At 39.0% G+C, this 25,583-nt stretch overlaps 1 protein-coding gene across 6 annotated transcripts in view; it reads left to right on the top strand.

The window, feature by feature from the left end:
* lpp (LIM domain containing preferred translocation partner in lipoma) overlaps window positions 1-25,583 on the top strand; it is a 273,915-nt gene that overhangs the window by 172,501 nt on the left and 75,831 nt on the right. For 5 of the 6 annotated variants that reach the window (XM_028443777.1, XM_028443776.1, XM_028443772.1 and 2 more), the window contains one exon: window positions 14,175-14,696. In XM_028443777.1, the coding sequence (XP_028299578.1) occupies window positions 14,175-14,696 (522 nt within the window). The remainder of the gene's footprint in view (window positions 1-14,174; window positions 14,697-25,583) is intronic. The other variant, XM_028443774.1, reaches the window with a different exon arrangement.

Raw genomic sequence — 25,583 nt, 5'->3', positions numbered from 1 at the left:
TATCACCTAAAGGAACAGTAGAATAAGTCAATGTGTTGTTTTATGATACACAAAGCTGAAGGTCCCAGTGTGTGTAGAGCACCCATTTTCTTCATGTAAAGAGATAGCCCAAACACCCAGAGGTCTAACTAGTTTCACTCTAGACAATGTCAAATCTTTAATGTGCCTTATCTGGTACTATTTTAGGAAGACAATTACTTTGCCGGTGATTACTTGTAGTGATAGCAAGTCCTACAAATTGTCAAATGTGCCATTGTTTCCTGATTGTAGATAGTGACTGACAGTAAGGATATTACTGAACTCTTCACTGTAAAAATGGGCTAGCTGCTGCTTTGTTTCAATGACAAGCAGGGACAGTTGAGAGGAAAACATACAAGGTCTAAGAAGAAAAACTTCCCATTCTTTGGTATTTTCCCCTACAAGCTCACTAAAGAAAAAAGGCTAAAAAAAAAGAAGCTCTGCCTGGTTTGAAATGCAAAGTTATCAGTTTTGCTCTGCTCCCTTCCAGGCTTGTAAAGTCTCTCCTAATCTGTTTTAATGTGTCAAAAGGCTTTCTTGAGAGTCTCTGTGAAATTTCACACTTAAGTTGTTTGCAAAGTCGGTCTGAATTACTGCACAGAGTGAGGGTTAACTTTTCTTTTGGGGTTGGGAGAAACTTTTTAAAACTAGATGTGCTGTGTTTGTGTTTGAGTAAGTTGAGACACGAAAGCACTCAGAATCCTGTTTGTGAAAGAACTTCCAGCTTTGAAAAGAGGACAAAACATTTACATAGTGTGGATGTTTTTGACCCTGTCATAACATATTTTAATCTAAAGATGTTCCATCATTAGCTCTGTGGAAAGTCAGATAACATGCCTGTGAGGTGTCTTGGAACAGGCAGACATGCAGGACTGTGGCTCTCAAGGACTGAAGTTTCAAATTCCTGGTTTATTTTTTGATGATAACTAATGATGAAAATCCTCACATATGGTACATAATAACCAAGTGACAAAAACAGGCATATAAGCAATTTACAGACATCAGTGAACCTAACTTATATAAAACAATGATACCCCTTTTCCACTAAAAGAACCAAGTGCTTGTTTGGTGCTATTGCTATTGTTCTTCTAAGAACCGGTTTGGTTCCAAACTTTAACATTGTATGAATGCAGTCCTCTTCATCATGCTGTTCACCTTGTGTTGGTGCTGTTATTGATACATGACACATTATTGTGGCATCCACATTTGTTTTATACTCAACGCTGTTTTTTATTTGTTTCTTTACATTTTTTGAGTTGAGGAAATCACAATTGCATTGTTTTTATTTAAATGCCCTACTTTTTAGGTCAGATGAAAATCAACAATACAAATCCAAATGTATGTGCTGGAGTAAGAAAGTTTAGCTTAGGTGAAAAAACACATGCTGCATATACTGTATATATATGACACTAAGAATGTGTGGATAAAAAGATCAACTGAAAATCTGTAAAAATGAGTTTACAAGTTTGCATTTAACAATGACCAAAGTATTTGTAGAATATAGATGCATCTCTTATCACTATTTATTTACACAAAGTAAAAAACATATTTGCAAATCAACTCAAAAAGTATATATAGAAAATATTACATTATACATTAAAATTCAAAAAGGATTCCAGGTTTTCTTTTACAAAGGGCAAAAGCTCGTCACTTCTTTGCCTGCCTCTGACCACTCCATAGAAGCAAATTTGCGTCAGCGTCTCCTTTTTTTTTTCCAGCATAAAAGCGTTCAACGTTTTTTTAGGAATTACGACTAGTTTTTTTAATTCATAAACAAAGTCAGTTTCAATGAAACGGTGTGTATTCGTATTTTAGAACAGGCCAAAAGATAGCATTGCTCATGTTTATGTCTGAATAGTCTGAATGATTCTTACTTGATCTGTACTGGCAGGAAGACTAGGCAGAAACTTATCACATCTACTCAAATTTGTGTAATGAAGTTTTTTTTTTTTTTTAAATTAATTAAGAGGCTAAAATATTTCTTTTTATCCGAGTCATCAATTAATTATTTGACTGATTAATCGATTATTAAAATTATTTTCTCAGACTGGCTTTTTGTTTGGATTATTTGCATTTGATTTGATTTGTCACCCTCCAGAAGAGGCAAATTCAATAACTTAATGTAATTTGCGCCAAAATGTACCATGACTGGGGGGCGCTAGCGAGTTCGATGGAGTGAAGAAGCACTGCTCAGAGCTCTCGCACATTTTCGCTTAAATCTCATATTTAAAGGACACTTAGTTACCGATTTATTTTTAATAAACCTTTCTAGAGTATATTGCTATCGACAACATAACAATAAGGTAGGATATAGCCACATTTATGGCCGCTAATATGCGAAAGTATAAGTACGAGACCTCTTCGAACACAAGGGCCAGTGCAGCCGGGGGGAAAAGTTCTGACAGCACCGCGGAGCAAGAGATGCCAAAGCCTGCTACTCCTCCGAAGCACAGTATGGACACGACAGCATTCAAAACGGACATCCTAACCTCCATGCGGCAGGATATCTCCACCATTATCAAACAAGAAATTAAAAATGCCATGGCTAACCATTTAGAGTCATTGAAAAGGGAAATACAAGATGAAAAGACTGAGATTAACAGCAACATCACCACCATTCTGGTTGATCTCGAGCAGGCGAAAGCTAATGTCAAAAGTGTGGAAGATGACTAGTCCACCCGTTCTGATGAGATGGTGGCAATGCGAGGAACTGTGTCTGCTCTCCAAAAATAAATGAAAGTGGTTAAAGACAAGTGTGAGGATTTAGAGGGGCGAATAAGAAGAGGCAATATCCGGATTATTGGGGTGGCTGAGCTCCGGGAATCCAGCACGCCGGAGACTGTCTTATTGCTCCTAAAAGAAGTGTTTTGACTCGACAGGGAAGTGCGTGTGGAGCACTCCCATCGCAGTCTGATTCAATGCAAGCCAGGTGACAGACCGCGCGCCATCATTGCTAAACTGAGCAGTGAGGGAGACGCCGTGGACATCCTGAGGAGAGAACGCAGCAGCAGAGGCAAACTTGTCTACAAAGCTAACCCCATCGCCATATTCCCGGACTACACCGCCAGCGTTGTGAAAGCCCGGGCCACCTTCACCGATGTCAGGAGGGTGCTCCGCAACAGACCTGGAGTTCGCTACGGGATTCTCTTCCCGGTAAGATTCCGCATCACTTACAACAACGTGGAAAAGGAGTTTGTGGATGCTGCCGAAGCCATGGACCATGTTAAGGGAAACATCCTCCAATCAGTGGATGACGAAATGTGACTGACTGTCATGATACTTGAGGTAACGCAAAGTTATGTATGATTATCACATTATCAGATGTGTCTATTTTTCACTAAATTGTGCAAGAGCCTGGACTATACACACTGTTTTCAATAGGTAGTTAGACCTATTGTGTGCGCGCACGCATTTAGATATGCCTTGGATTACTCGCTCAGCCGTGTACCCTGAATTATAACTTTTATTTCAGGCAAAAATCAAAACTGTTCGGATATATGATCAGGGGCTTTTTGAGACTGTGTTGTTGTTCCTGTTCAGATACCACTGTTTCCCGGGGATCGTTTAATGGGGAAAAATGCAAATACTGTTTTTTTGTTTTTGTTTGTTTCTTCCCGTTTATTTATTTATTTTTTTAACTTCATGTTACACTATGCAAACAACAATGTGCTGGTATGGGAATAATCATTATGCAGAAGGAACTCTCTCTGACTTTACTTAATTTTAAAAAATGGAGACTCTGAGAGTCATAAGCTATAACATTAAAGGACTTCATAGCCCTGTAAAACGAAAGAAAATCCTTGGTCAGTTACAAAAGTACAATTGTCATATTGCATACTTGCAGGAAACACACCTGTCTGATGTTGAGCATGACAAGTTAAAGAGGTCTTGGGCAGACCAGGTGTTTTATTCCTCACATCAGTCTGGCTGAAAAAGAGGTGTTGCTATTTTAGTGCATAGGCAGGTGAATTTCACTCCACTGGCCATTCATGAAGATCCAGATGGGAGGTATATTTTAGTTAATGGAGTTGGTGTGCTGGTCTCCCTTTTCAACATTTATGCTCCCAATGAGGACGAGCCAAACTTTATACATAATATTTTCAATGTAGTGCTCCAAAAGAGCTCAGGTATATTACTGTTAGGAGGGGACTTTAACTGTGTCATGTTGCCACACATGGATAGACAGACTAGATCCAAAAGTCCCGCCTCTCAAATGAGCAAAGCTCTAAAATGACTATCAGCAGAATTAGGTCTAATAGATGTCTGGAGAAATAAGTTCCCTCGGACGAGAGATTTTACGTTTTATTCACACAGGCACTCATCATATTCCAGAATAGACCTTTTTTCACTTCTAAAAATGAAGAACATCTATACTATAATTCAAGAGCGGTCTGTGTGTGTGGATGGATGTGTGTGTGTGTGTGTGTGTGTGTGTGTGTGGAGCAAATGTGTCCCAGACGCGGTACCAGTTCGACTTGAAACTTGGTCGACGGGTTCAAAATACCCCGAGTGTGTGTATCTGTTATTTTGGAGTAATTTGGTCATTTCAAAATGTTTATTTTAATTTTATTTCACTTCTGGATGGCCCCGAAATGAAACCTATTCAATTACCTATTAATATTGTTTTTAGTACATTATTATTTTGTTATTGCAATTATTACCATTAATATCATTACAACATTACTTTTATTACTATTACTACTTTCACTATTAATATTTTATCCCTATCAACATATTTATTATGATCAGGGCTCTACACAAACTTATCCAGTGGTGGCACTGGTGTGACAATCTTTCTTTGTTAGTCGAGGGGTTGTACAGCATAGACATACATGCTGATGAATTGACTTAACTGGCTACCGTAGTTACCGTGTCTCTCTTAACAACCTGCAATGGTTTATGTGCATGTGTGATAGATAGCACACGGAGGAGATGGCTGACACACACACACAGTATTTATAATAAAAATATACTAAATGAGTAAAATAAAACTAAAAACTAAACAATATTTATACAAAAAGTACACAAAATGACAACAGAAATGCAAACAAATATACAAAATGCTCCAAAACACACAAAATTACTCCAAAATACATACATTACAGAAAAATACACCAAACAACAAAAATATGAAAAATATTTATACAAAAAGTACACAAAATGTCAACAGAAATGCATAAAAATATACAAAAAGGCTGTAATAACACACAAAATTACTCCAAAATACATACATGACAGAAAAATACACCAAACAACAACAAACATATGAAAATGACTCAAAATACACAAAACGAAATATTTATACAAAAATACACAAAATAACAACAGAAATGCGCAAAACTACACTAAAAAAGATACAAAAATATTCCAGAATCACTCTGCAATGGCAACAAAAAACTATTGCTATACAAAAAATGCACAAAAACACAACAGAAAGATACAAAAATCCGCAATTATACCCCTTATGCTCCCACATGAATGCATACTTCCGACGGGCACTGTACTAGTAGAATAGAAAACATTGAAATCTTACCTATGACCTTATCTGATCATGCACCATTAGTAGTAACATGGGACTTAGGACAGATACCAAAAATTAAACTCTGAAGATTGAATGCTTCACTTCTAAATAATAAGGAATTCTGTAATTTTATAAATACTGAATTGGTGACCTATTTGGAGATAAATGCTACATCTGGGATGTCACCCCTCATTTTGTGGGATTGTGCTAAGGCTTATATCAGGGGCCGAATAATATCATTCGCAAGTTCAGAGAAAAAGAAAAAAAGAGGCTAGACAACGTGTATTAGAGAACATTGCGCAGAGAACTTGACAGCCTGGTCACTGAGAAAATAGAGGGTAATTTGAGATTTACTAAACAAAAATACTATGAAAATGGCAATAGGGCAAGTAGACTATTGGCAATTAGGCTTGAGAAGCAGCAGTCTTCAAGCATAGTCCAAAAATTTAAATGTGATCGAAAGACGATCACTAAACCAGACCAAATTGCGGACTGCTTTGCCAATTTTTACAAGTTTTTGTATAAAAACGCTGACACAAGTAATGATGACAATTTAATATCACATTTTTTAAAAAGTATCCAGATAAAAACTCTCCCGGAATCATTAGCAACACAATTAATAATAATAATAATACATTTTATTTAAAAGCGCCTTTCAAAACACCCAAGGACACTGTACAGGGCAGTTATTAAAATAAACACAATAAAAACAGCAGAATAAAAACAGATAAAAACAAGTGCAGCAGAATAAAACAGAGTACAGTATTGGTGTGGTGAATGTGTGTCTAGATGGAGTAGGATTGTCTGAAGAGGTAAGTTTTGAGTTTTGATTTGAAGAGTGGGAGGGAGTCTATGGTACGGAGGTCAGGGGGGAGAGAGTTCCAGAGCTGGGGGGCAGAGTAGCTGAATGCTCTGTGCCCCATGGTGATGAGTTTGGCCAGAGGTACAGAGAGCCGGAGAGTGGAGGAAGAGCGGAGTGTGCGGGCAGGGGTGGCGATGTGGAGGAGGTCAGATATGTACGGAGGGGCCAGGTTATGAAGTGCTTTGAAGGTGATGAGGAGTATAACGCGGATGGCTGTTCATCATAGGAATGGGATCCACACAAGGTTCCTGCTGCTTAACAGAAGGTTTTCCATGCCGCCATGATGAATTCATGTTGGGTGTGGGATACATATGTATGTGTATATACGTATATGTGTGTATCCATAAAATGAAGAGTCCGTCCTTAAGACTGCTCTACTGTAAAGTGTCTTGAGATACCATTGGTTATGATTTGGCGCTATACAAATAAAAGATTGATTGATTGATTGAAGTTGATCCTTTGTTTTATGGGAAGCCAGTGAAGTTGTTGTAGGATGGGGGTGATGTGGTGAGTGGTGGGGGTCTGTGTGATGATTCGTGCTGCAGAGTTCTGGAGGAGCTGCAGTTTCTGGAGGGATTTGTTGGGGAGGCCGAAGAGAAGTGAACTGCAATAATCAATGCGGGAGGTGACGAGGCTGTGGACAAGGATGGCGGTGGTGTGGGGGGTGAGAGAGGGGCGGAGACGGGAATTGTTTCGTAGGTGGAAATAAGCGGACCGGGTGATGCTGTTAATGTGTGAATGGAAGGAAAGTGTACTGTCGAGGATGACACCCAGACTCTTAACCTGAGGGGAAGGAAGGAGAGAAGAGTTGTTAAAGGAAATATGGAAACTGTTGGATTTTGAGAGAGTGGATGAGGTGCCTACAAGGAGGACTTCTGTTTTGGAGCTATTGAGTTTGAGGAAGTTGGAAGAGAACCAATAATTAATGTCTTGTAAACAGAGGGTAAGGGAGAAAGGAGGAAGAGAAGAAGATGGTTTGGTAGAAAGGTAGAGCTGGGTGTCATCCGCATAGCAGTGGAAATGGATATTATGTTTACGGAGGATGTGACCGAGTGGGAGAATGTAGATGATGAAGAGGAGGGGCCCCAGGACAGAGCCCTGAGGCACGCCAGCAGGGGCAGGGAAATTGTTGGACTTGTAAGAGTTGAGTTGGATGAATTGTGTACGGCCAGAAAGATAGGATGTGAACCAAGCGAGGGGGGTGTGAGTGATGCCGATTGAGGAGAGTCTGTCAAGGAGAATGGAGAGAGAAATTGTATCGAAAGCTGCGGTGAGGTCGAGGAGAATGAGAATGGAGAGTAAACCAGAGTCTGAAGCTATGAGGAGGTTGTTGGTAATTTTCAGGAGGGCTGTTTCAGTGCTGTGAAGGGAACAGAAACCGGATTGAAACTGCTCGTAAATATTGTTCGTGATGAGATGATTGTGGAGTTGGGCAGCGACAGATTTTTCAAGTATTTTGGAGATGAGGGGGAGATTTGAAATAGGATGGAGGTTGTTGAAGTTGGTGGGATCCAGACCAGGTTTTTTTAGGATGGGTGTGACTATGGCAGTTTTGAATTACAGAGGGACAGTACCAGTGATGAGAGAAGAGTGAATGATATTGGTGATAAAGGGGGCAAGTGAAGGGAGGCAGGATTAACAATGACTGTAGGGAGGGGGTCAAGCTGACAGGTTGAGGGTTTAGATTTGGCGATGAAATCGGAAATGGCTTGGATGGTGGGGAGGATGAAGCCGGAGAATGTAGTTGCCAGGGATGAGTGGGGGGCTGAGGAGTCCACTCCAGAAATTGCAGCTCCGTGTGAGGTCAGTTGTTGGTGGATGTTGGATATCTTGGAGACGAAGAAGGACATGAGTGAGTTACAGAAGTCAGCAGATTGCATGTGGTGGGGGAGAGAGTCGGGGGGTTTTGTAATATTGGTGAGGAGAGAGAAGAGAGTTTAGGCGGATATAGCAGAGGAGAGTTGATCTTTGTATTGTATGATGTGGTTATTGTACATTTGTTTATGTATGGCGAGTCCAGTTTTGTTACATAGCCGTTCGAGTTGTCGTCCTTGAGATTTGAGCAGACGGAGGGCGGGGGTGAACCAGGGTGCTGAGCGGGTGAAGGAAACTAATTAGATGAACCAATCCAAGAACAGGAAGTTAAACAGGTCATATCAAATTTAAAAAGTAATAAAAGCTCAGGCCCTGACGGCTTCATTAACGAATTTTATAAACTATTTAAGGAAAAGGTGTCCCCCCTATTGTTAAAGGCTTACCAACATGCATTGCAAACCAAAACCATGGCACCATCCTGGAATGATGCTGCAATTGTTGTAATACATAAGGAGGGAAAAGATCCCACAAATTGCCAATCATACAGACCAATATCATTACTTAACACTGATTTACGTATTCTTACAGCAAAATTAGCCAAATGTCTCAGTAAAATGATAGCAGAAGTTATACATCCGGACCAAACGGGGTTCATGACAGGAAGGCACTAGGGGGACAATGTTTGTAGGCTTTTGAATTTGATGTCCCATTCAATAACAAAACAAGAAGAAGCTATGATATTGTCTCTTGATGCCCAAGAAGCATTCGACCGTGTGTCCTGGCAGTACTTAAGACATACACTGAAAAGCTTTCAATTTGGCCCAAATTTTATTAACTGGAGACAAATTTTATATTCTAACCCATTGGCTGCAGTAAAAGTAAATGGAACAATGTCTAACAGATTCACGCTGGAACGCGGCTGTCATCAGGGTTGCTCACTGTCGCCCCTGCTGTTCAATATAAGTATTGAACTTTTAGCACAGTTTATTAGAGATGACAAAGATATCCAGGGATTTTCAATAAATGGTCAACAACATAAGTTATCTATTTATGCAGATGACGTACTGTTATATATCTCAAATCCCACAACAACAATTCCCTATCTTAAGGACTTAATCAGTAATTATGGTTGCCTTTCTGGCTACAAAGTCAATATTGACAAAACACTGGCAATGGATATTGTAGGAAATGTATCACAAACTGTTAAAGACAAGAGTGGTGTTAAATGGCCTAAAGAGGGCATTCAAATTCCCCCATCACTAATTGAATTGTGTAATACTAACTACAAGGTGATAATAGGGAAAATTAGAAAAGATCTGGAACGATGGACAGTCCTGCCTCTATCTCTCTTAGGTCGAATAGAGAGTATACGTATGAATGTGCTACCAAGACTCTTATACCTCTTTCAGATGCTGCCAATAAACACACCAAATTCTACATTTGATGAATTAGACAAGTTGTTTTCCAAATTTATATGGCAAGGTAGATGCCCAAGGATCAAGTGGCAAAGCCTAAAATTATCAAAATCTCAAGGGGGGCTTGCTGTCCCAAATCTTTTCTGGGCAGCTCAAATGAGACCCCTGACTGTGTCGATGCAGAACTTGTCTGACACCCGTTAGCTCGATATTGAAAAAAGTTTGTGTAACAGACCTTTAGAGGCTTTACCTTTCTCTGACATTCCATTTAAAGATATGCTTATGGGTGAATGGACCATGATTACACGAAAGATCTGGCGTAAAAATAAAGCAGTCTTGTGGCTTGCCAAAAGAAATTTTAGCCCTCTCTGATATTTGCTCCCTTCAAGGCTTTACCTCGTCTATCAGCGATTAGGGCTTTAAAGCTTGGTCATCTTCTGGGCTTAGCAAACTCTGTCATCTTGTGCATAATGGTTGTCTGAAGTCCTTTGAACAGTTGAGAGGTCAGTTTGGGCTTCCTTCCTTAGATTTCTTTAGATATTTACAATTAAGGAGCTTTTTGACAAATCATAAAGAATGGAAAAAAGTGCTGGAACCATCACCTGTTGAGGCTTTTCTTATAACAATACAACAAGGTCATCGACCTTGTTGTATTAAGCCATTTTTATAAGGAATTTAATAATTTTAATACAAACAATACTTCTAATATAATGGTAAGGTGGGAACCTGAGATTGGCACAGAGGTTTGACGAAATCTGCTCTGAGGCGCACCTGGTGACCAACTCCAGTTCGTGGAGAGAGTTTAAATGGAAAGTTTTAAAGAGATACTTCAGGACACCAGAAATAATTTCAAAAATGAATCTGGTAAATCCTGATACTTGTTGGCGAAATTGTGGTACTGATCTTGGGAGTCATATTCATATTTTCTGGGCTTGTCCAAAGATTGATCCTTTCTGGAATCATGTTTTCACCGCCCTCAACACAGTATTCGGGCAACCATTTGCTAAAGAGCCACAGATGGCCATTTTGGGTACAATTCCTGATGGGTTTGTTTGCAATAGCAGAAAATATCTGCTAAGAATTTTGCTGACAGTTGTACTTAAATGTATCAGCATTAAATGGCTGCAGTCTGACCCACCTACTTTTTCTAATTGGATTGAGAAAGTAAGAGAAATTTATCAGATGGAAGAAATTACCTATTCTCTTCAGAAAGAGCTGTTCCTTAAAAGATGGAGTCCCATGTTGGATTTGCTATCCTAAACAGATGAGCATAGTTTGTGTTTTGGTTTTTATATATTATTTTTTCTCTAATTATTTGTGCAATCCTCTTTTGAATATCTGTATATTGCCATGCACTTATAAAGTGTGATAAATATGATTGTATTGTACAATGTTATAAACCTTAATAAAAATTGAGTTCTAAAAAAAAAAAAATGTGCCATGACTGAATAATTATTTCAAATAAACCAATTTGTATCTGTTGCTCTGTGTACACTGGGAAAGCCTGAGAACTGGTAGTTCTCAGGCTTTCCCAATGAATTAAGTATCTGGAGTATTTAGAACCCATTAAACATTTAGATTAAGTAATTTCAATTCCTACAGGGCATGGCAGTGATGTTTCCATTTATATGCGGACAGACACACTTAAAAAACAAAAAATCAATGCTGTTCACTGAAACTGAAATCAGAGTTGCAGCAAAAATATTTACTGTACCATTTCATAGTTCCAGAGGAGCTTGTTTCTGACTTACATTATATGAGATTTTGACAAAGTTATTAATCCTGCCGTGTATGACCCCCTCCTTGTTTCCTGGATTCTGCCCTCTGGTCGGACTGCTCACCTGTGCATGGACCTGGCTACGCCGGAAGGGCTCTGCTTTACACAATTTTTTACTGTATTGTACTGTTGCCTCCGCTGACTGTCTACCTGTGTACTGGCACTGTGGCTTGGATTAAATGTTTAAATCATATTCCTGTGTCCGAGTCTGCTATTGGATCCAGCAATCTGACCTCCTTCTTCTGTTACCACACAAGTATTTTTTTCACCTCAATCTGCTTCAATGAGAGTTAAAAGGCAAATGTAGCAGTGCAGGGAATTCTTTGTTTCATTTGGGCCAAGCAGCTTTGAAAGGTAATCGATCAGAATTTTTTCCGTGTCCCATTTTTTGGCAGACATTTCATCAAAGGTCTAAAGACTGCATGTGTTCATTTTTGCTCCCTTAGTGCTGCAAATTTAGTAATTGACTCAGATTTTTGGCTTCAGGCAATAACCTAATAAGGCCAGCCAAGGTTAATGATAGACCTTTTTTAGACTGGTTGAACATCTGACACTGATATGATACACACATACACACATAGGCATGTAAAGTTAGTGAAAAAAAATGTATTACTTACAGTAAGTAAATAATCTTTATTTATGGAGCGCTTTTCACAGGTAAAAACCACAAAGTGCTTTACGCACTTTTCAGTATCACCCCCTTCTAAAGAGAACATGGAAGAACAGTAACAAATAACATGGGAGACAAGAATGGGAGAACTGTGGGTCGGCAAGAGAATTTGAGGCACCCCGTATTTAGATGAAAAAAAGGGAAAACAACATAAGGAGTGGTGAGGCAGTGTGCTGCCAGTAGTAGGCGCTTCTCCACACACTTCCATGAACTGAAGGGGAGGGGTAGAGGGCTGGCGAAAATCAAAGCATCATTAAACTTTGCTCTCCTCTGACACAGATATTATGTTTCAGAGCCAAGAGTTCAGCTGGTAGTAGGGGATTGGGAGGGGGGAGGGTGAGGACAGAGAGTCACATCTGTAAACACCTTGGTGAAATTAGACACATCCTTGTTGGGGGAGGCCAATCGATTATAATGAATTGTTTTTGTTACAAGCTTGCATTCTTTCCAGTAGCCTTGAAGTCTCTGGTCACATACTAAATCCAATACTGTGGGATCAGTGATGACTGGCAGCCTTCCCAAAACAGCTGCCAACGTAATACAGACTTTACGATTGATAGCCGCCAGCTCCAATTAGCAGCATCCCTGCTACAATGATTCCAATCATGTATATATTATCGACGTCCTCAACAAAAAATAGAGACAGACAGACGACCTTACAGGAATTCCAGAAATCCATTGTGTATCCGGCTGGAAATGTTCCATCAGGGCATGCAGGCTCACCTCGGCCTGGTCTTTTTATTGAAAAAAATTGATCAATAGCATTAAGTGACCAGCTGACCAATTCCATAGTTTTGGTTTTGGATGAATACGGAGAGAGTCTCCTAATAGCCGCAGACAAAACAAGCAGGGAGCTGGCAGCAAGGGAAGATAGGGAGGAGAGCAGGAGAAGAAAAATGTGACTGACATCGTCAAGAAGCAGAAGAGAAGTGAGACACTTTTACCTGATATCTGAATCAAGTGCTATTTACTGTTAAATTTTAGCTGTAGTTTGGACTGCATATCAGACACATTTGTATTTAAAAGAAAGTTGAAAATGATTCTGATAAAGAGTAATCAGGCTCTATTGCTGGTTTCTTTTCCCAGGAACATCAATGCCTGCATATTTTAGAAATGTATATTTGAATTGCTGAAGTTAGCACAAGTGTCGTTTGCATTTGCCAATCTGCTGTACCTTTAATAGCTTTGTTTCTGACTGTGAGGAGGCAGGGACTATAATAATAAAAAAATAGGTTGTTTACATAACCCCGGTTCTCTGAGTAATATGAGTGAGATGTCTCACTATGGGATATACGCCTCCACGTCAAATCTCAGAAGGTAGTCCCACCTTGTTGGTATGGCTTCCAAAAACAATCCAAAAACATGGCTGTTAAGGCTCAAACGTACTCGGGCGGCATCCTCCAGGCCATTCAAGTGTAGTTTAATGCAAAGCTAGGATTTTACCACCGTGCATACTTGTCCACATACCTGGAGTCACAGAAAACACTGCTCTACATGTATCGACCTGTATCAAATGTTACACCGACTTACATTTCACCCGCCTGGTGAAACAGAGCAGGAGAGACTGGCAGACGGGCCATGAAAGTACAGACACCTTTAAAACACGTCCAAGAAAGAGTACAACAACTACAGGAGCACACTAAGCATTGTGGGAAATTTAGGATTTTACTGGAAACTACTACGTGGTAGTGTGCTCGAGTAGAGCAGATAGTCCGCTTGGAGTCCGCTCTGCAGATGTCCGCCTGATTACGTTTGAGCCTTTAGGTTGATTTGAGTCTCTAAATTGCCTGTAGGAGTGAATGTCAGTGTGAGTGGTTGCCTGTGTGTGTTGCCCTGCAATGGACTGGCACCATGTTCAGGGTGTACCTCTGCCTAAATGCCCAATGAGAGCCACAACCCTGACAAAAGGAGCAAGCAAGCAGAAAATGGATGGATGGATGTCAATCTTACATATCAATAGATGAGGAAGGGGAGGGGCCCTATTCCTATAAACACAAAACCACATTGTCAACAGGGTAACTGTGAACAAATGTCATGCATTATTGTGTTCATCATTCTTTATTCAAATACAGCATACATTGTTCTCTGTTTTACAGAACTTCGGATCATCAGCAGGCTCCACCCCTAATGCTCCCGTGACTGGTTACAAGCGTATGGTCATTCCAAATCAGCCACCATTGACTGCCACCAAGAAGTCTACACCCAAAACTCAGCCTCCCGGGGGTATCTCTTCAGTCCCACCTTCCTCTGCTAGTGCCGTGGCCAAGTCTCAAACACATCCTCAGCCTGTTCCTGCCTCTTATGCTACAGCATCGACCCCAAGCCAGCCCACATTCAATGTCCAAGTGAGGTCAGCTCAGCCTAGCCCCCAGCATCCAGGAATGGTAGTACAGCATTTTGGCCAGCAGTCTATCCTCAGTCCGGCACAGGTGCAGTACATGCCCGCCCAGCCTAAAGGTCCAGACTTTGCTTACGGGCCACCACAACCTGGGTTTTCTCCTATGGCTCAGGGTGCTTATCAAGAGCAGCCCAATCCAGAAGGAACCCAAATAGGTGGAGGTGGCTACTGGAAGCCCGACCCAGTCCCAACACAAGCTGGACCTGCTATTCCACCAAAGGTAGGAAGATTTTTTTCTTTTGTATCCTCATGTCTTATGTTACACATACCCTACCAGATGACAATGGTGTACCATATAGACACATTTACATGAATACAACATTTTTTTTGGTATGCCCAATAGGGATGTAAAGATTAATCGTAAGGCAGTTAAAAATATCATAGGTGTCACGGTTTATATCGATACGCTACTAAAAATGGAATCGCAGTACTTTTTTAAACAGCAGAGGGCGCTATCTATTTATCCTTTTTTTGTTTGTCACTCACATGTGACGTGAGCATCGGCGCCAGGAGAGCACAACAATTTGTTGTAGGCAAGCCTGTCATTTACAGTCTGTGGAGCAAGCGTTATCATGGCAGCTGCGGAGCAAGAAATTGAAATACAGGATGCACCACCATTTTTTAAAGGGGACATATTTCGAAAAATCTACTTTTGCAGTTTTTTTTATCACAAATGACGTAACTTGAGTGTCCACCAGCACACAAAATATGAAATTGTTTGTGGTCTGTGTAAGTCTTATAACACAGAGGAAATTGCTCCGTTTCAAATGTTTTACATTTGAAACAAGTAAAAGTGTTGCCAGATCAGATCATCTTAGAACCTGCCCATTCCAATAAAAACAGCCCAAACACAAAACACGAATCTGGCAACCCTGTGTTTGACACACAATGCGACTGCTACGACTACTCAAAAGAGTGAACTATTACCTTGAATGGACTATTCTTGTGATCTCTACATGAAATGATGACAATAAAGCAACGTAGCGTGTGTAGAAGTGTTTGACGCAGCTGAAACTGCTCATTTTGCTGTTGAAGTTGCTGTTGCTGCACTGCACATACATGTCACAAAACAGTGTTTTTCTGGCTCCCAATCACAATATCCACTTAAATAGCTATGTGTTTTACTGTAATGTGCAGTTTTTTTGGCTGAAAACAATAACAATAGTGTGTAAATAACAAAATAAAGTCGCTCATGATCAAATGTTGTGTGTAGTCCGTTTTCATAAACACGCCCACTCAAGCAGCCTAGTTTCAAAATTGGCCAGAAATGTGACTTTTCAGAGGGCTAAAACTCCAGAAAACAGCTGGGCTTGGGAAAATAAACCTCAAATATTATGTTTTGGGGGTTCTTAGAACAAATGGAGATGGGTGGAAAAATAGCATTATATGTCCCCTTCAAGTCGGAGGTGTGGAAGCATTTTGGCTTCCCCAAGACAGAAAAGGAAAGAGGTGAGAAAATAACGGACAAGAAAAAAACTGTGTGCAAATATTGCAGGAAGATGGGGAACTACACAAATACCACAACCAATTTGATGCAGCATTTAACCCGACACACAGTGAGAAGCTCCAGTCACCTCCCCTTGTTCAAAAAACATTAAAAAGAACAAAGCCATAGTTTGTTTAGCTATATTATTTCTTTGTTATGGGATTTGTTTTAAAGTCCAATTGTTAAGGCACGAAATACATTTTCAGTTGCATTTTTAAAAAGAAAAGGAACCCTAATGCAGTTTTGCATTGTTTACTGTAGAGCCAGAATTTAAATGAATTGGCTTCTTTTTCATTTGTATTATTCCTTTATTTATTTAATTCAGGATTTATTTTTAGTTAAATTGCATTGTTTTGAATAGTTTATCAAGGGATTCTTTTGACAATGAAAGATAAAGGAAAATAGCACAGTATTTTCTATTTTTTTCCAAAAAAAAAATAAAAATAAAGGAATATTTTTCAGTCATCATTTTTTTACAGTCTCATTTTATAAAATAAATTGTGAGAGAATTATATTGTGAACCCAGCATTGTGAATCGAATCGTATCGGGAGTTGAGTGAATCGTTACATCCCTAATGCCGAAGCATGTGATCACTACATATAGAAAAAATGAATTAAAATAAATGTAAACATGATTGTTCAGCAAACGACAAACATTTAACACACAAAGTTACATATTTATAGGACATGCAGTAGCATGTTTAGGTACGCAAGAATCATCATGAATTCTCAATGAGACTTCAATAAAAGATATGCACTTGTGTTTTAGTCTGAGTTTTATTCTTGACAGCTTAGCGGCTATATTCCCGGTGCATTACCGCCACCACTAGACTGGCATGGGACAACTTATTTGTTAGGCATGACACATCAAAGCAAAAAATCTACATCAACGTCTTTATGACGTGAGCGATGTTTATGCGTTGTTCCAGCACTAGTCTGGACTAATTTTACACATAATAAACCAATCTTAAACAGTTTCAGGGACTCACTTTCTTTCTCTCTTATTTTAAACTTATTTAAGCTTTCACTTCTTTGTTTATAATGGGGCTCTTTTCTCCCATGTGCGTAAGTCAGTAAAGCCGTGCAGCAGTGCTGTTTCTGGCTTTGCGCTATTCTGCCCATCCACTTAAGTCGGTCATGCACGCCTTCATTCCAGTTACACGCTGTGGGTGGAGCAGCTCTGAAATGTGGGTGTTCCCAGTCAAATCTAGTCTTGTGCGTTCTTTTTGTGGTCTTTCTCAACCCCTGCTTAAAAAACACTTAGGTGCTAAGATGTATTGAAATACAGCAACACGTTGGCCCGTATCCAGAGCGCATGCTGGCCACAGTGTTTGCTCATGTCAAACTGATTGATGTGGACTAACAAATTTCTGAAATCCGGATATATATTAACAATATATTACAAGACACTAAATCTAAAAAGTAGACCTGTTAATAGAATTGTATTCACTGAGAGAAAGTCATAAAACACTGTCATTCCTTCGAACAGAGCTGTCAATGCTACAGAGACTGCATTTCTAATCCGGGAGTGTAAAGCCTTTGATGATCTCTGGAAAGTGGAAGGCCCTTGAGTTTTCTTTGATTCAAGGATTTTATGCCGGTTCAGAATACAAACTGAGCCTTGCAACCTTTGGGAATAGCTCATCAAGGACTGCACTTAACCAAATACAAATTAGCTTCAACAATGCAGAGAGAATCTTAAAAATAAGTCTAATTATATTTGTTCAAAACAAAGCATTTTATTATTAAAGCTAGCTTTAGTACCAATATGATGCATGATTAAAAAAACAAAAGGTTTGCGTTTAATAGATTTGTGAACTTCTTTGATATCAGATAAAAGCAGATTGCTAATTTTACAGAAATAGTTCGTATGATATAATGTTTATATTTGTCTTTCTCGCCCAAGGATACACAATTGTAAAATAACTGGCACTGCACCTCCTATCCACACACATTTCCCTTGCTTTGTTTAAAACAAAGCAGAAAACATGCACAAATTACTCTCAAGCTTTGCTCAGGGGTCACACAGTCTACAGTACATGCATCAACAATGTAGATGTTCTGTATTTCTCTGTTATTTTACCAGTACAGCAGAGCTCTATACTAAACCCGAGGCTCAATAAAAGCCAGATTAGAATGAGAGCAGAGAGCTGTCAACTTAGTCCTCATGGTCATCGCTCAACTTGACCTGATGCCAGGCATGTTTAAAACCTTTTCATATTGACTTAAAACCAGTGGGTTGTTTCTCTTTTTAGCTGTTGTGCAAACAAACCGGAACATGGTCAATTAAAAAGAGAACTATTTACAGATGTGTCACAGTTGTCAGAATTAGGATTTAGAGTTGTTGGTGATTTTCTCAAAGAGCTTGGACTACCTCAGTTGGGGGTCCATGACTTTGATTGAGAACATTAATATAGAAATTACTCAGCATAAATGAGGTTTTTCATTGAATGTCAGTGTCATTAGAAGTCAAAGATGATCTCCTAGGATGAAACTCTATGATCTTGCCTTGTTCTGATTAGCTCTGCCCTTCGCCTCACCCTGTGACAATCTCATCCACCAAACTCTGTATCCGTCTGCTCAACTACATCTTGTCTCTTGTGTAACAGCAAATTTGCAAGAGAACACTCAGCCATGATGCACCTCAAGTAAACAAATTCATGACAGTTTAATCTCAATTGTTGTCATGAGAAATTAACAGATTTATTAACTGTCGGTTCACAAAGCAGTTTTCAAAAGTCCTTCTCATTTTTGCTCTAAAATTTAAGGAAATATCATGATAACTTATCATGTTATTGCTGAGCTTGAGTGACATTTGACAGAGGGAAGGATTATGTTGAACCACTCAATCCCTCTTGCAGCCAGCCAAAGCTGCCTTTAAGGTCAGTGACAGATTCAACATGTCAAACAGGCTTTTGGAACTTGACATTTTTCTACCTTCCAGATCTGGCTACTTCGCCTTTTGACCTTGACAAGCACGTTTGCTTACACCGCCCTCAAGATAGTCAGAAAAGCCCTTTTTACTGTGTCACACGTGAACATTAATGAACTAAAATTGTGCGATTGGAGAATGTGGCTTTTCACATCTATGGAAATGTATCCAATCTCAAACTTTTCATGATTGCTGTAAAATTATATAAAAAATATTACAACATCTGGCATGATAAGGAAAGTATAGCTGCCTTTTTAGGTGAGAGGAATAAATAAGGGATTTTTGTAGTGATGTTGGTGTTTTGTTAGAAAAATAAAAGTGGGTGATTCCACTTTTGTTTCTCAACAATCATATGGGCTAAAAATTGTGTTGATCCAGTTGAGTATGTACAAAAATAAACCGTTGGGAATTTCAAGATCCATCCCTGACGGGATGATGATGCTGAACCTCTCAAATTAATGTAAAATAGTCTCACTGACAATAACATTTATTTACATCACACTTGTCTCCTCTGGTTATGGACCAGCTGCTCTAAACTCAAGAAAGATATGCAGGCCTTTAAGAAGCAGACAGACAGAGAATGAAGGTGCTCCTCCTAGTGCAGGGCTAATAGGGTATATGCAACTAAAAAGTGAGAACTCAAGGCATCATGAAGAAGAATGGATGTTATCTTCACCAAGGTTATTATAGTTAATTAAAACTAGGGATGTAACGATTCACTCAACTCCTGATACGATTCGATTCACGTTACTGGGTTCACGATACGATTCTCTCACGATTTATTTTACAAAATGGAACTGTACACAAATGACTGAAAAATATTCCTTTATTTTTTGGGGGGAAAAAAATACTGTACTATTTTCCTTTTATTTTTCATTGTCAAAATAATCCCTTGATAAACTATTCAAAACAATGCAATTTAACTAAAAATAAATCTTGATTGAAATAAATAAAGGAATAATACAAATGAAAAAGAAGCCTCTAATTTAAATTTTGGTTCTATAGTAAACAATGCAAAACTGCATAATAGTTCTTTTTCTTTTTAAAAGTGCAACTGAAAATGTATTTTGTGCCTTAACAATTGGACTTAAAAAAAAAATTAAAAAAACAGTCATTGAACTGATTTACGTCATATTTGTTTGAACCAGCAGAGGGCGCTGGTAACCCAGTGGTCAGTTGGCATGCAGATTCTTGCAGTGAAGAAGAGATGCTATGCTAGCAGACAGAGCTAATAGAAAAACGTGACTTTTACACATATTCAGGTAATATTACAGATATTCCTTTAGTGCTAAAGGGGTAAGGAATCATTTATTAAATGTTTAAGAGTAGAAGGCGGCCAGAAAGAAAGTAGTAGCAGATTCTGCGCCCTCTGCTGTTTAAAAAAAAGTACTGCGATTCAATTTTCAAAGTATCGATGTCAACCGTGATACCTATGAATCGATTTTTAACTGCCTTACAATTAATCATTATATCCCTAATTAAAACAAATGAAAAAAATGAAAACTAGTAGTAAAAAAAACAATTTTGTTAAAGCTGAAGTCAGGCGCGTTCACGTACCATTAATTGTGAAAGTGTAATGGCGGACATTCCAGAAGAAGTCTCCATTGCGGTGTTAGGCACAACAGTTACATGACAAATCAAGAGGAAAAAGGCAGACCGAGGTGAAGAAGCAACAGTCTAAAGACACAACATACTTGGGAGGAACTGACCGCTTTGCGTCCTCGCGGATCCCCGTGACTGCGCAGGGTCTGCCCCACATACTGGTGTCAGAGGGAGAGTGAGAACAGATGGGATCAATCGTGTGTAAACCTAAGAGAAGTTTATTCAAGGTGAATTCATTTTACAGTCTGGATGCGGAGTGATGGTTGTCACTCTGCCCTGAGTGACAGGCAGCTGAGATCAGAGCTTTCTGTTTGAGCTCTTTGGCGGGGACGAGCCAACGGAGCAGCCGCTGCTCAGGACAGTAACTACAAAGTGATACGTGCATTCCTGTCAGAGTCTCTAGAACACCAGAAAAATATCCAATAACACAAGTTAAAGTCCATACATTTGTCACTAGTCTCTATTGAGAAAAAAGTTGCTAAGAGCATTCACAAAAGATACCGGTAAGTGAGGTTAAGTTTTGGTTTTGAAACAGAGTAGAGAGAGAGAAGATTCTACATACTGCAGCTTTAACTGAAATGAAAATAAAAATTAGTTTAAAAACTAAACCAAAACTGTATTGTGTGTTTACTAACTAATTACAGCCATTACGTCCTTTGTTTTCGTTTTTGAAAACATATTTCATTCATAAGCTTGTGAGGTGGATCTGTTATTATCGGCCTGTGACGTCATTGCCCAAGCTAGCTCGATAAAGGCTATGAAAAAAGTTGGGAGAAAGCAGGAGAGTCCTATTTGGGATTTCTTTGAAAATGACTGTCTGCGATGGACTGGCGCAGACCAGTCCATTGCACTGTTGTGCCTATAGGCAGGATGTACCCCTGCCTACAGAAGTACACCACTACAATATAGGCAGGGTGTACCCCCTCTATAGTGCCCGATGACAGCTGGAGATAGGCACCAGCAGACCCCCACCACCCTGAAAAGGAGCAATCGGCTTTGAAAATGGATGAATGAATGGATGGATGGATGACTTAGTCAGTGACAAAAGTAAGTGCCCTATAGTGGAAGCAGCACACTAAACTAACCTAAGAAGAAGTATTGCACACATTTTGTACTTAAGGCTGCTATCTGGTGGACTGTTGTATTTGATTTGTGAGAAGCTGTTGATTTGTGTTTTAATTGCATCTTTAAAAATTGGATATTTTATTTTCTACATGTTCTGATGATTTTGAGAATTGCACCTGACTAATACCCGAATTTACAAAGAAAAGAAGCAAAAAAAAAAAAACAACTAAAAACTAAATGAACACTTAATCTAATAAAATCTAACTAAAACTAATCATTATAAGAAAAAAAAAATCTAGCAAATCTGCTGAATTAAAAAATAAAAAGTCAAAACAACATAAGACCTAAAACTAATGTAAGTATCCAACACTAATGTGCTGTCCTGGGATTTTCTCTGCTTTAACTACACCTTGAAACACATTGTACTGTGCCAGCAATGTATTGACAGGAAGAAAGAGACACTTTTTTTTTTTTTTTTCTTTAATCTTTACAGCCATACCATAGACTTCCTCTAACATTTTATCAAAGTAAAATCCCTCCTGGATCCATGAAATAAATGCTTCCTTAGAATTACTTTAAGCTGTCTTTTATTTTTACTAAATCATAAAGAGTTTACCTAAAAAAATCTGACTTCAGTTCTCACTGTCATTCGTTTGGCATTCAAATGCCACTTGAGGACATCTATTTCTGTTTGTTAATTTCTACCTTATCAATGTACAAGGGAGGATTTTTCTCAGAAAAGGATGTGGTTGAAAATCTTTTAATGGGCGAGTATTTGTGTGTACTGGTAATAAATCTCAGCAAATAATTAGACCATTGCCAATGCAGTTTTCACTGATATTGTTGACTGCACAATTAACAACAAAGCTCATCCAGTCTTCTATCTATGAACACTCAAATTACACCTCCCGTGCTGCTCTGCCCTTCCAATAGTTACTTTTGTTTCTTCTATTGTTCCAGAAAAACACAATCATATTTAAAAGCAGGTAAAAACTAATATTTTGCCCTTTGAGTTAGCTGTTTCTTTAGTTTGATCGATATCCATTAAGATGGAATTACTTTTACCGTTAGCATACAGACTTTTGGTTGATTCTTGATAATGAACATTTAGATGTAAATTGGGAGAGTTACATAATTTACATTGTTCAAGCCAACTAGATTTGTATGAGTAATTATAACATTCAGCGAAGGTAGGGTGTGATTTGACTTCTTTAGTTGCGTATTTATTTCCCTTGCTTAGTTACAACTGCTTCAAAATTACATGAATTATGCTGGCTAAGTGTAGATTATCCATTCATTAATTTTCTACACAGGCTTGTTCATGAGTGTCTGCCAGTTCCTATCTCAAGCTCACATATTGGCCCTCATTTACCAACCTTGCATGAAAACGGGTGCAAATCTGAGTGCACATTGTGTCGTACGACAGGACCAACGTAGCACTTATGAGACATTCGTATCTGCGCACCAATTATCAGGTGTTTATAAATGCGGTGGCTGAATGTGATTGTCATTAACATGTTACGCCCTCAAATATTCCTGGTTCGGAGGCCCCGCCCACTGACGTCAAACAAACATTTGCAAAGAAATAAATGTTTCCGATATGAAAATCAGTATTCTCACAGCTGAGGTGAAGAATAACAAAGATTTGCTTTTTGGTAGTGTGAAAAGTGGAATTTAAGGAGCTCATTTAAACACTCTGTGGAAGAGAATAACGGAGGCAGTGAACAGCATCTCCGTATTAGAACAGACTCAGGTTGAGGTTTGAATTCAATTATTAATTTGTTTGCTTTAACTCTTTATTATTTTTTATCTTTGTCTCTTTAATTTCCTGCATGGATATCAGCTATCTTTTAATCCACCAGGTAAAGCAGGTATAGATTTTCGCAGTGAACATCTGTCCGGAACATTTTTTTTTTATGGAGGAATGTTTCCGGGGACTGCTTATTAGGTGCACCGCCGGCCCCCTCTCATCCTGGCTGCTTCAAACAGGCTCTGAGTCATCACTGGCCCCTAAATACGGAACCACCAGGCCCTGTTTAACTTTACGGTGTACATGAGCAGCTTCACCTGCTCAGTGTTTAAACAACACGGTGCTTACGTGTAACATCATCACGTATTTGCGACGTAAGAGGAACCAATAAGCGGAATTGACTGGCAAGCAAACAAACATTTTTAGGAATTGGATTACTGGTTTTTGATTCCCATCCCTACTGCCTGTTACCATGCAGCGTACATATCTCTACTGGAGTCTGTTCTTTGTTACAGACACATGTGGTTGTCCCCCACCATTCCTCATGTCGGAGCTCTTGAATAGGTTGACCATAGTGTGTCCCGGTGGTCTGTGCAGGGTTTGGTTACTGAGTGTTTCAAAGGCTAAAGGTCAGTGTGGATCACCTGATCCTTTTAGTGAGTCATAGTGGATCATGTCGCATTTCACTTTCTCATGCTGACTCATCAAAAGGCTTCTTGTCAGAAGCTAATACCAAGTTTAAAAACAAGCTTAGATGTCTAAACTCTTCTGGGTCCGTGATGCTTTGAGCAACTACACAGAATAATCATGGTAACTGCAGAGTAAATTATCAATAAATATGAGCACACTTCATGAGGGGCATCAAACTGAAATTCTTGCTACTGGGGCATTCACATTTGTCACTCATTATTGGCTGTTTATTCATCTAATTGTAACACCAGTTGATCCCATAACCTGTCAATAATATTGTGCCTGCCATCCTGTTCCTTCACTCCTTGTTTTAGGAGAAGAGGACATGCATTATTAACAGCACAGATCAATAAATGCTACTGTAGTTCAGTGAACCACGACCATCCAAAAATATCTGAGAAGTTCATTTTCTCCCCAATACCTCCAAAAAAGAAAACATGCAGAAGAATTACGCACTGAAGCTACTAAGCTTTCAAAACGGTCTGTTGTTTTGATGCCTAATGACAACAGAGAGATGTTTGATTAGTTAATTTGAAGCATCATTTGCAAATTTGAAGATGACCTAGTATTTAGTTTATACAACATGAGGTGGACCTCTGTTTTTATGTAACCGTGTTGATTAATTTATGGTTTCCTTGAAAGTTTGTCAGCAACACAGCTTGCATTCTCACCACAGTACATTATGGTAACTCCCTGGTCCTTGGGCAAATCTTAAATTTTTTTCAGATCAGTGTTTGAAAGGGTTTTTTTGGGTCCTGAAACCATGTCAGGTAAGAACCAGACTATGAACCAAATTTAGGAAATATTTCAGTTTCAACATTTGCATAAAATAGGATGCAAACAGAATTCAAGCATGTAGTAAAATGACACTGTTTAGGACAGTAGTAGCTAAGAAATTAACATTTGTAGGTTTTTGCTGATAATATTAATTATTCATTTAAAAAGAAGTTTTCATCCAGTATCACAAATAAATTTATCAAAGATTTATATTCAAGGACAAACAGTAGTTCAATGCTAAAAAATGTTTCTAAGAAAATATAAAGGTTGGCTTGTAATTGGGCAGGCACCGGTTCGAATCCAACCAGGGTCATCACTGTGGGATGTTGAGCAAGGGTGTACGTCACTTTGGATAAAAGTGTCTGATAAATGATATTGTAGTTGTAATAATTGTAAATACAGATGATTGTTGTTGTCATTGGGAATGCCCATGACCCACTTTTAGATCCTATCCCTATAGACCCATAATGGCCCACGTCACGAGTGACGTCACAAGCCTAGCTGGAGGCAAAAACACTAAACGCTCCTGGCTAAAGACTGTGGAGGCTAGTAATGTTACAGCTTTAGAATGTCGTCTTGTTGTGTGTTTGGGTGCCAGAATGGGAGGAATAACATTAGTGGGCATAAATTAAAGTTTTATAGGACTCCAGCGGACATTTGTGCTCAGAAAAACAGACAATTGTGGTTTGGCCTCCAGGCTAAGCCCCGTCCAACAAAATATGTCACAATGTTTACAAACAATGAAAGGGTCTATAAAGCATTTTAATTTTGTTCTTTGATTAAAGTGGAAAGATTTTCTGCATGA

Source organism: Gouania willdenowi, chromosome 4 (genome assembly GCF_900634775.1).
Source record: "Gouania willdenowi chromosome 4, fGouWil2.1, whole genome shotgun sequence".
Lineage (NCBI taxonomy): Eukaryota > Metazoa > Chordata > Actinopteri > Blenniiformes > Gobiesocidae > Gouania > Gouania willdenowi.
The sequence above is the reverse complement of the archived record's forward strand: the minus strand, read 5'-3'. Positions and strand labels throughout refer to the sequence as shown.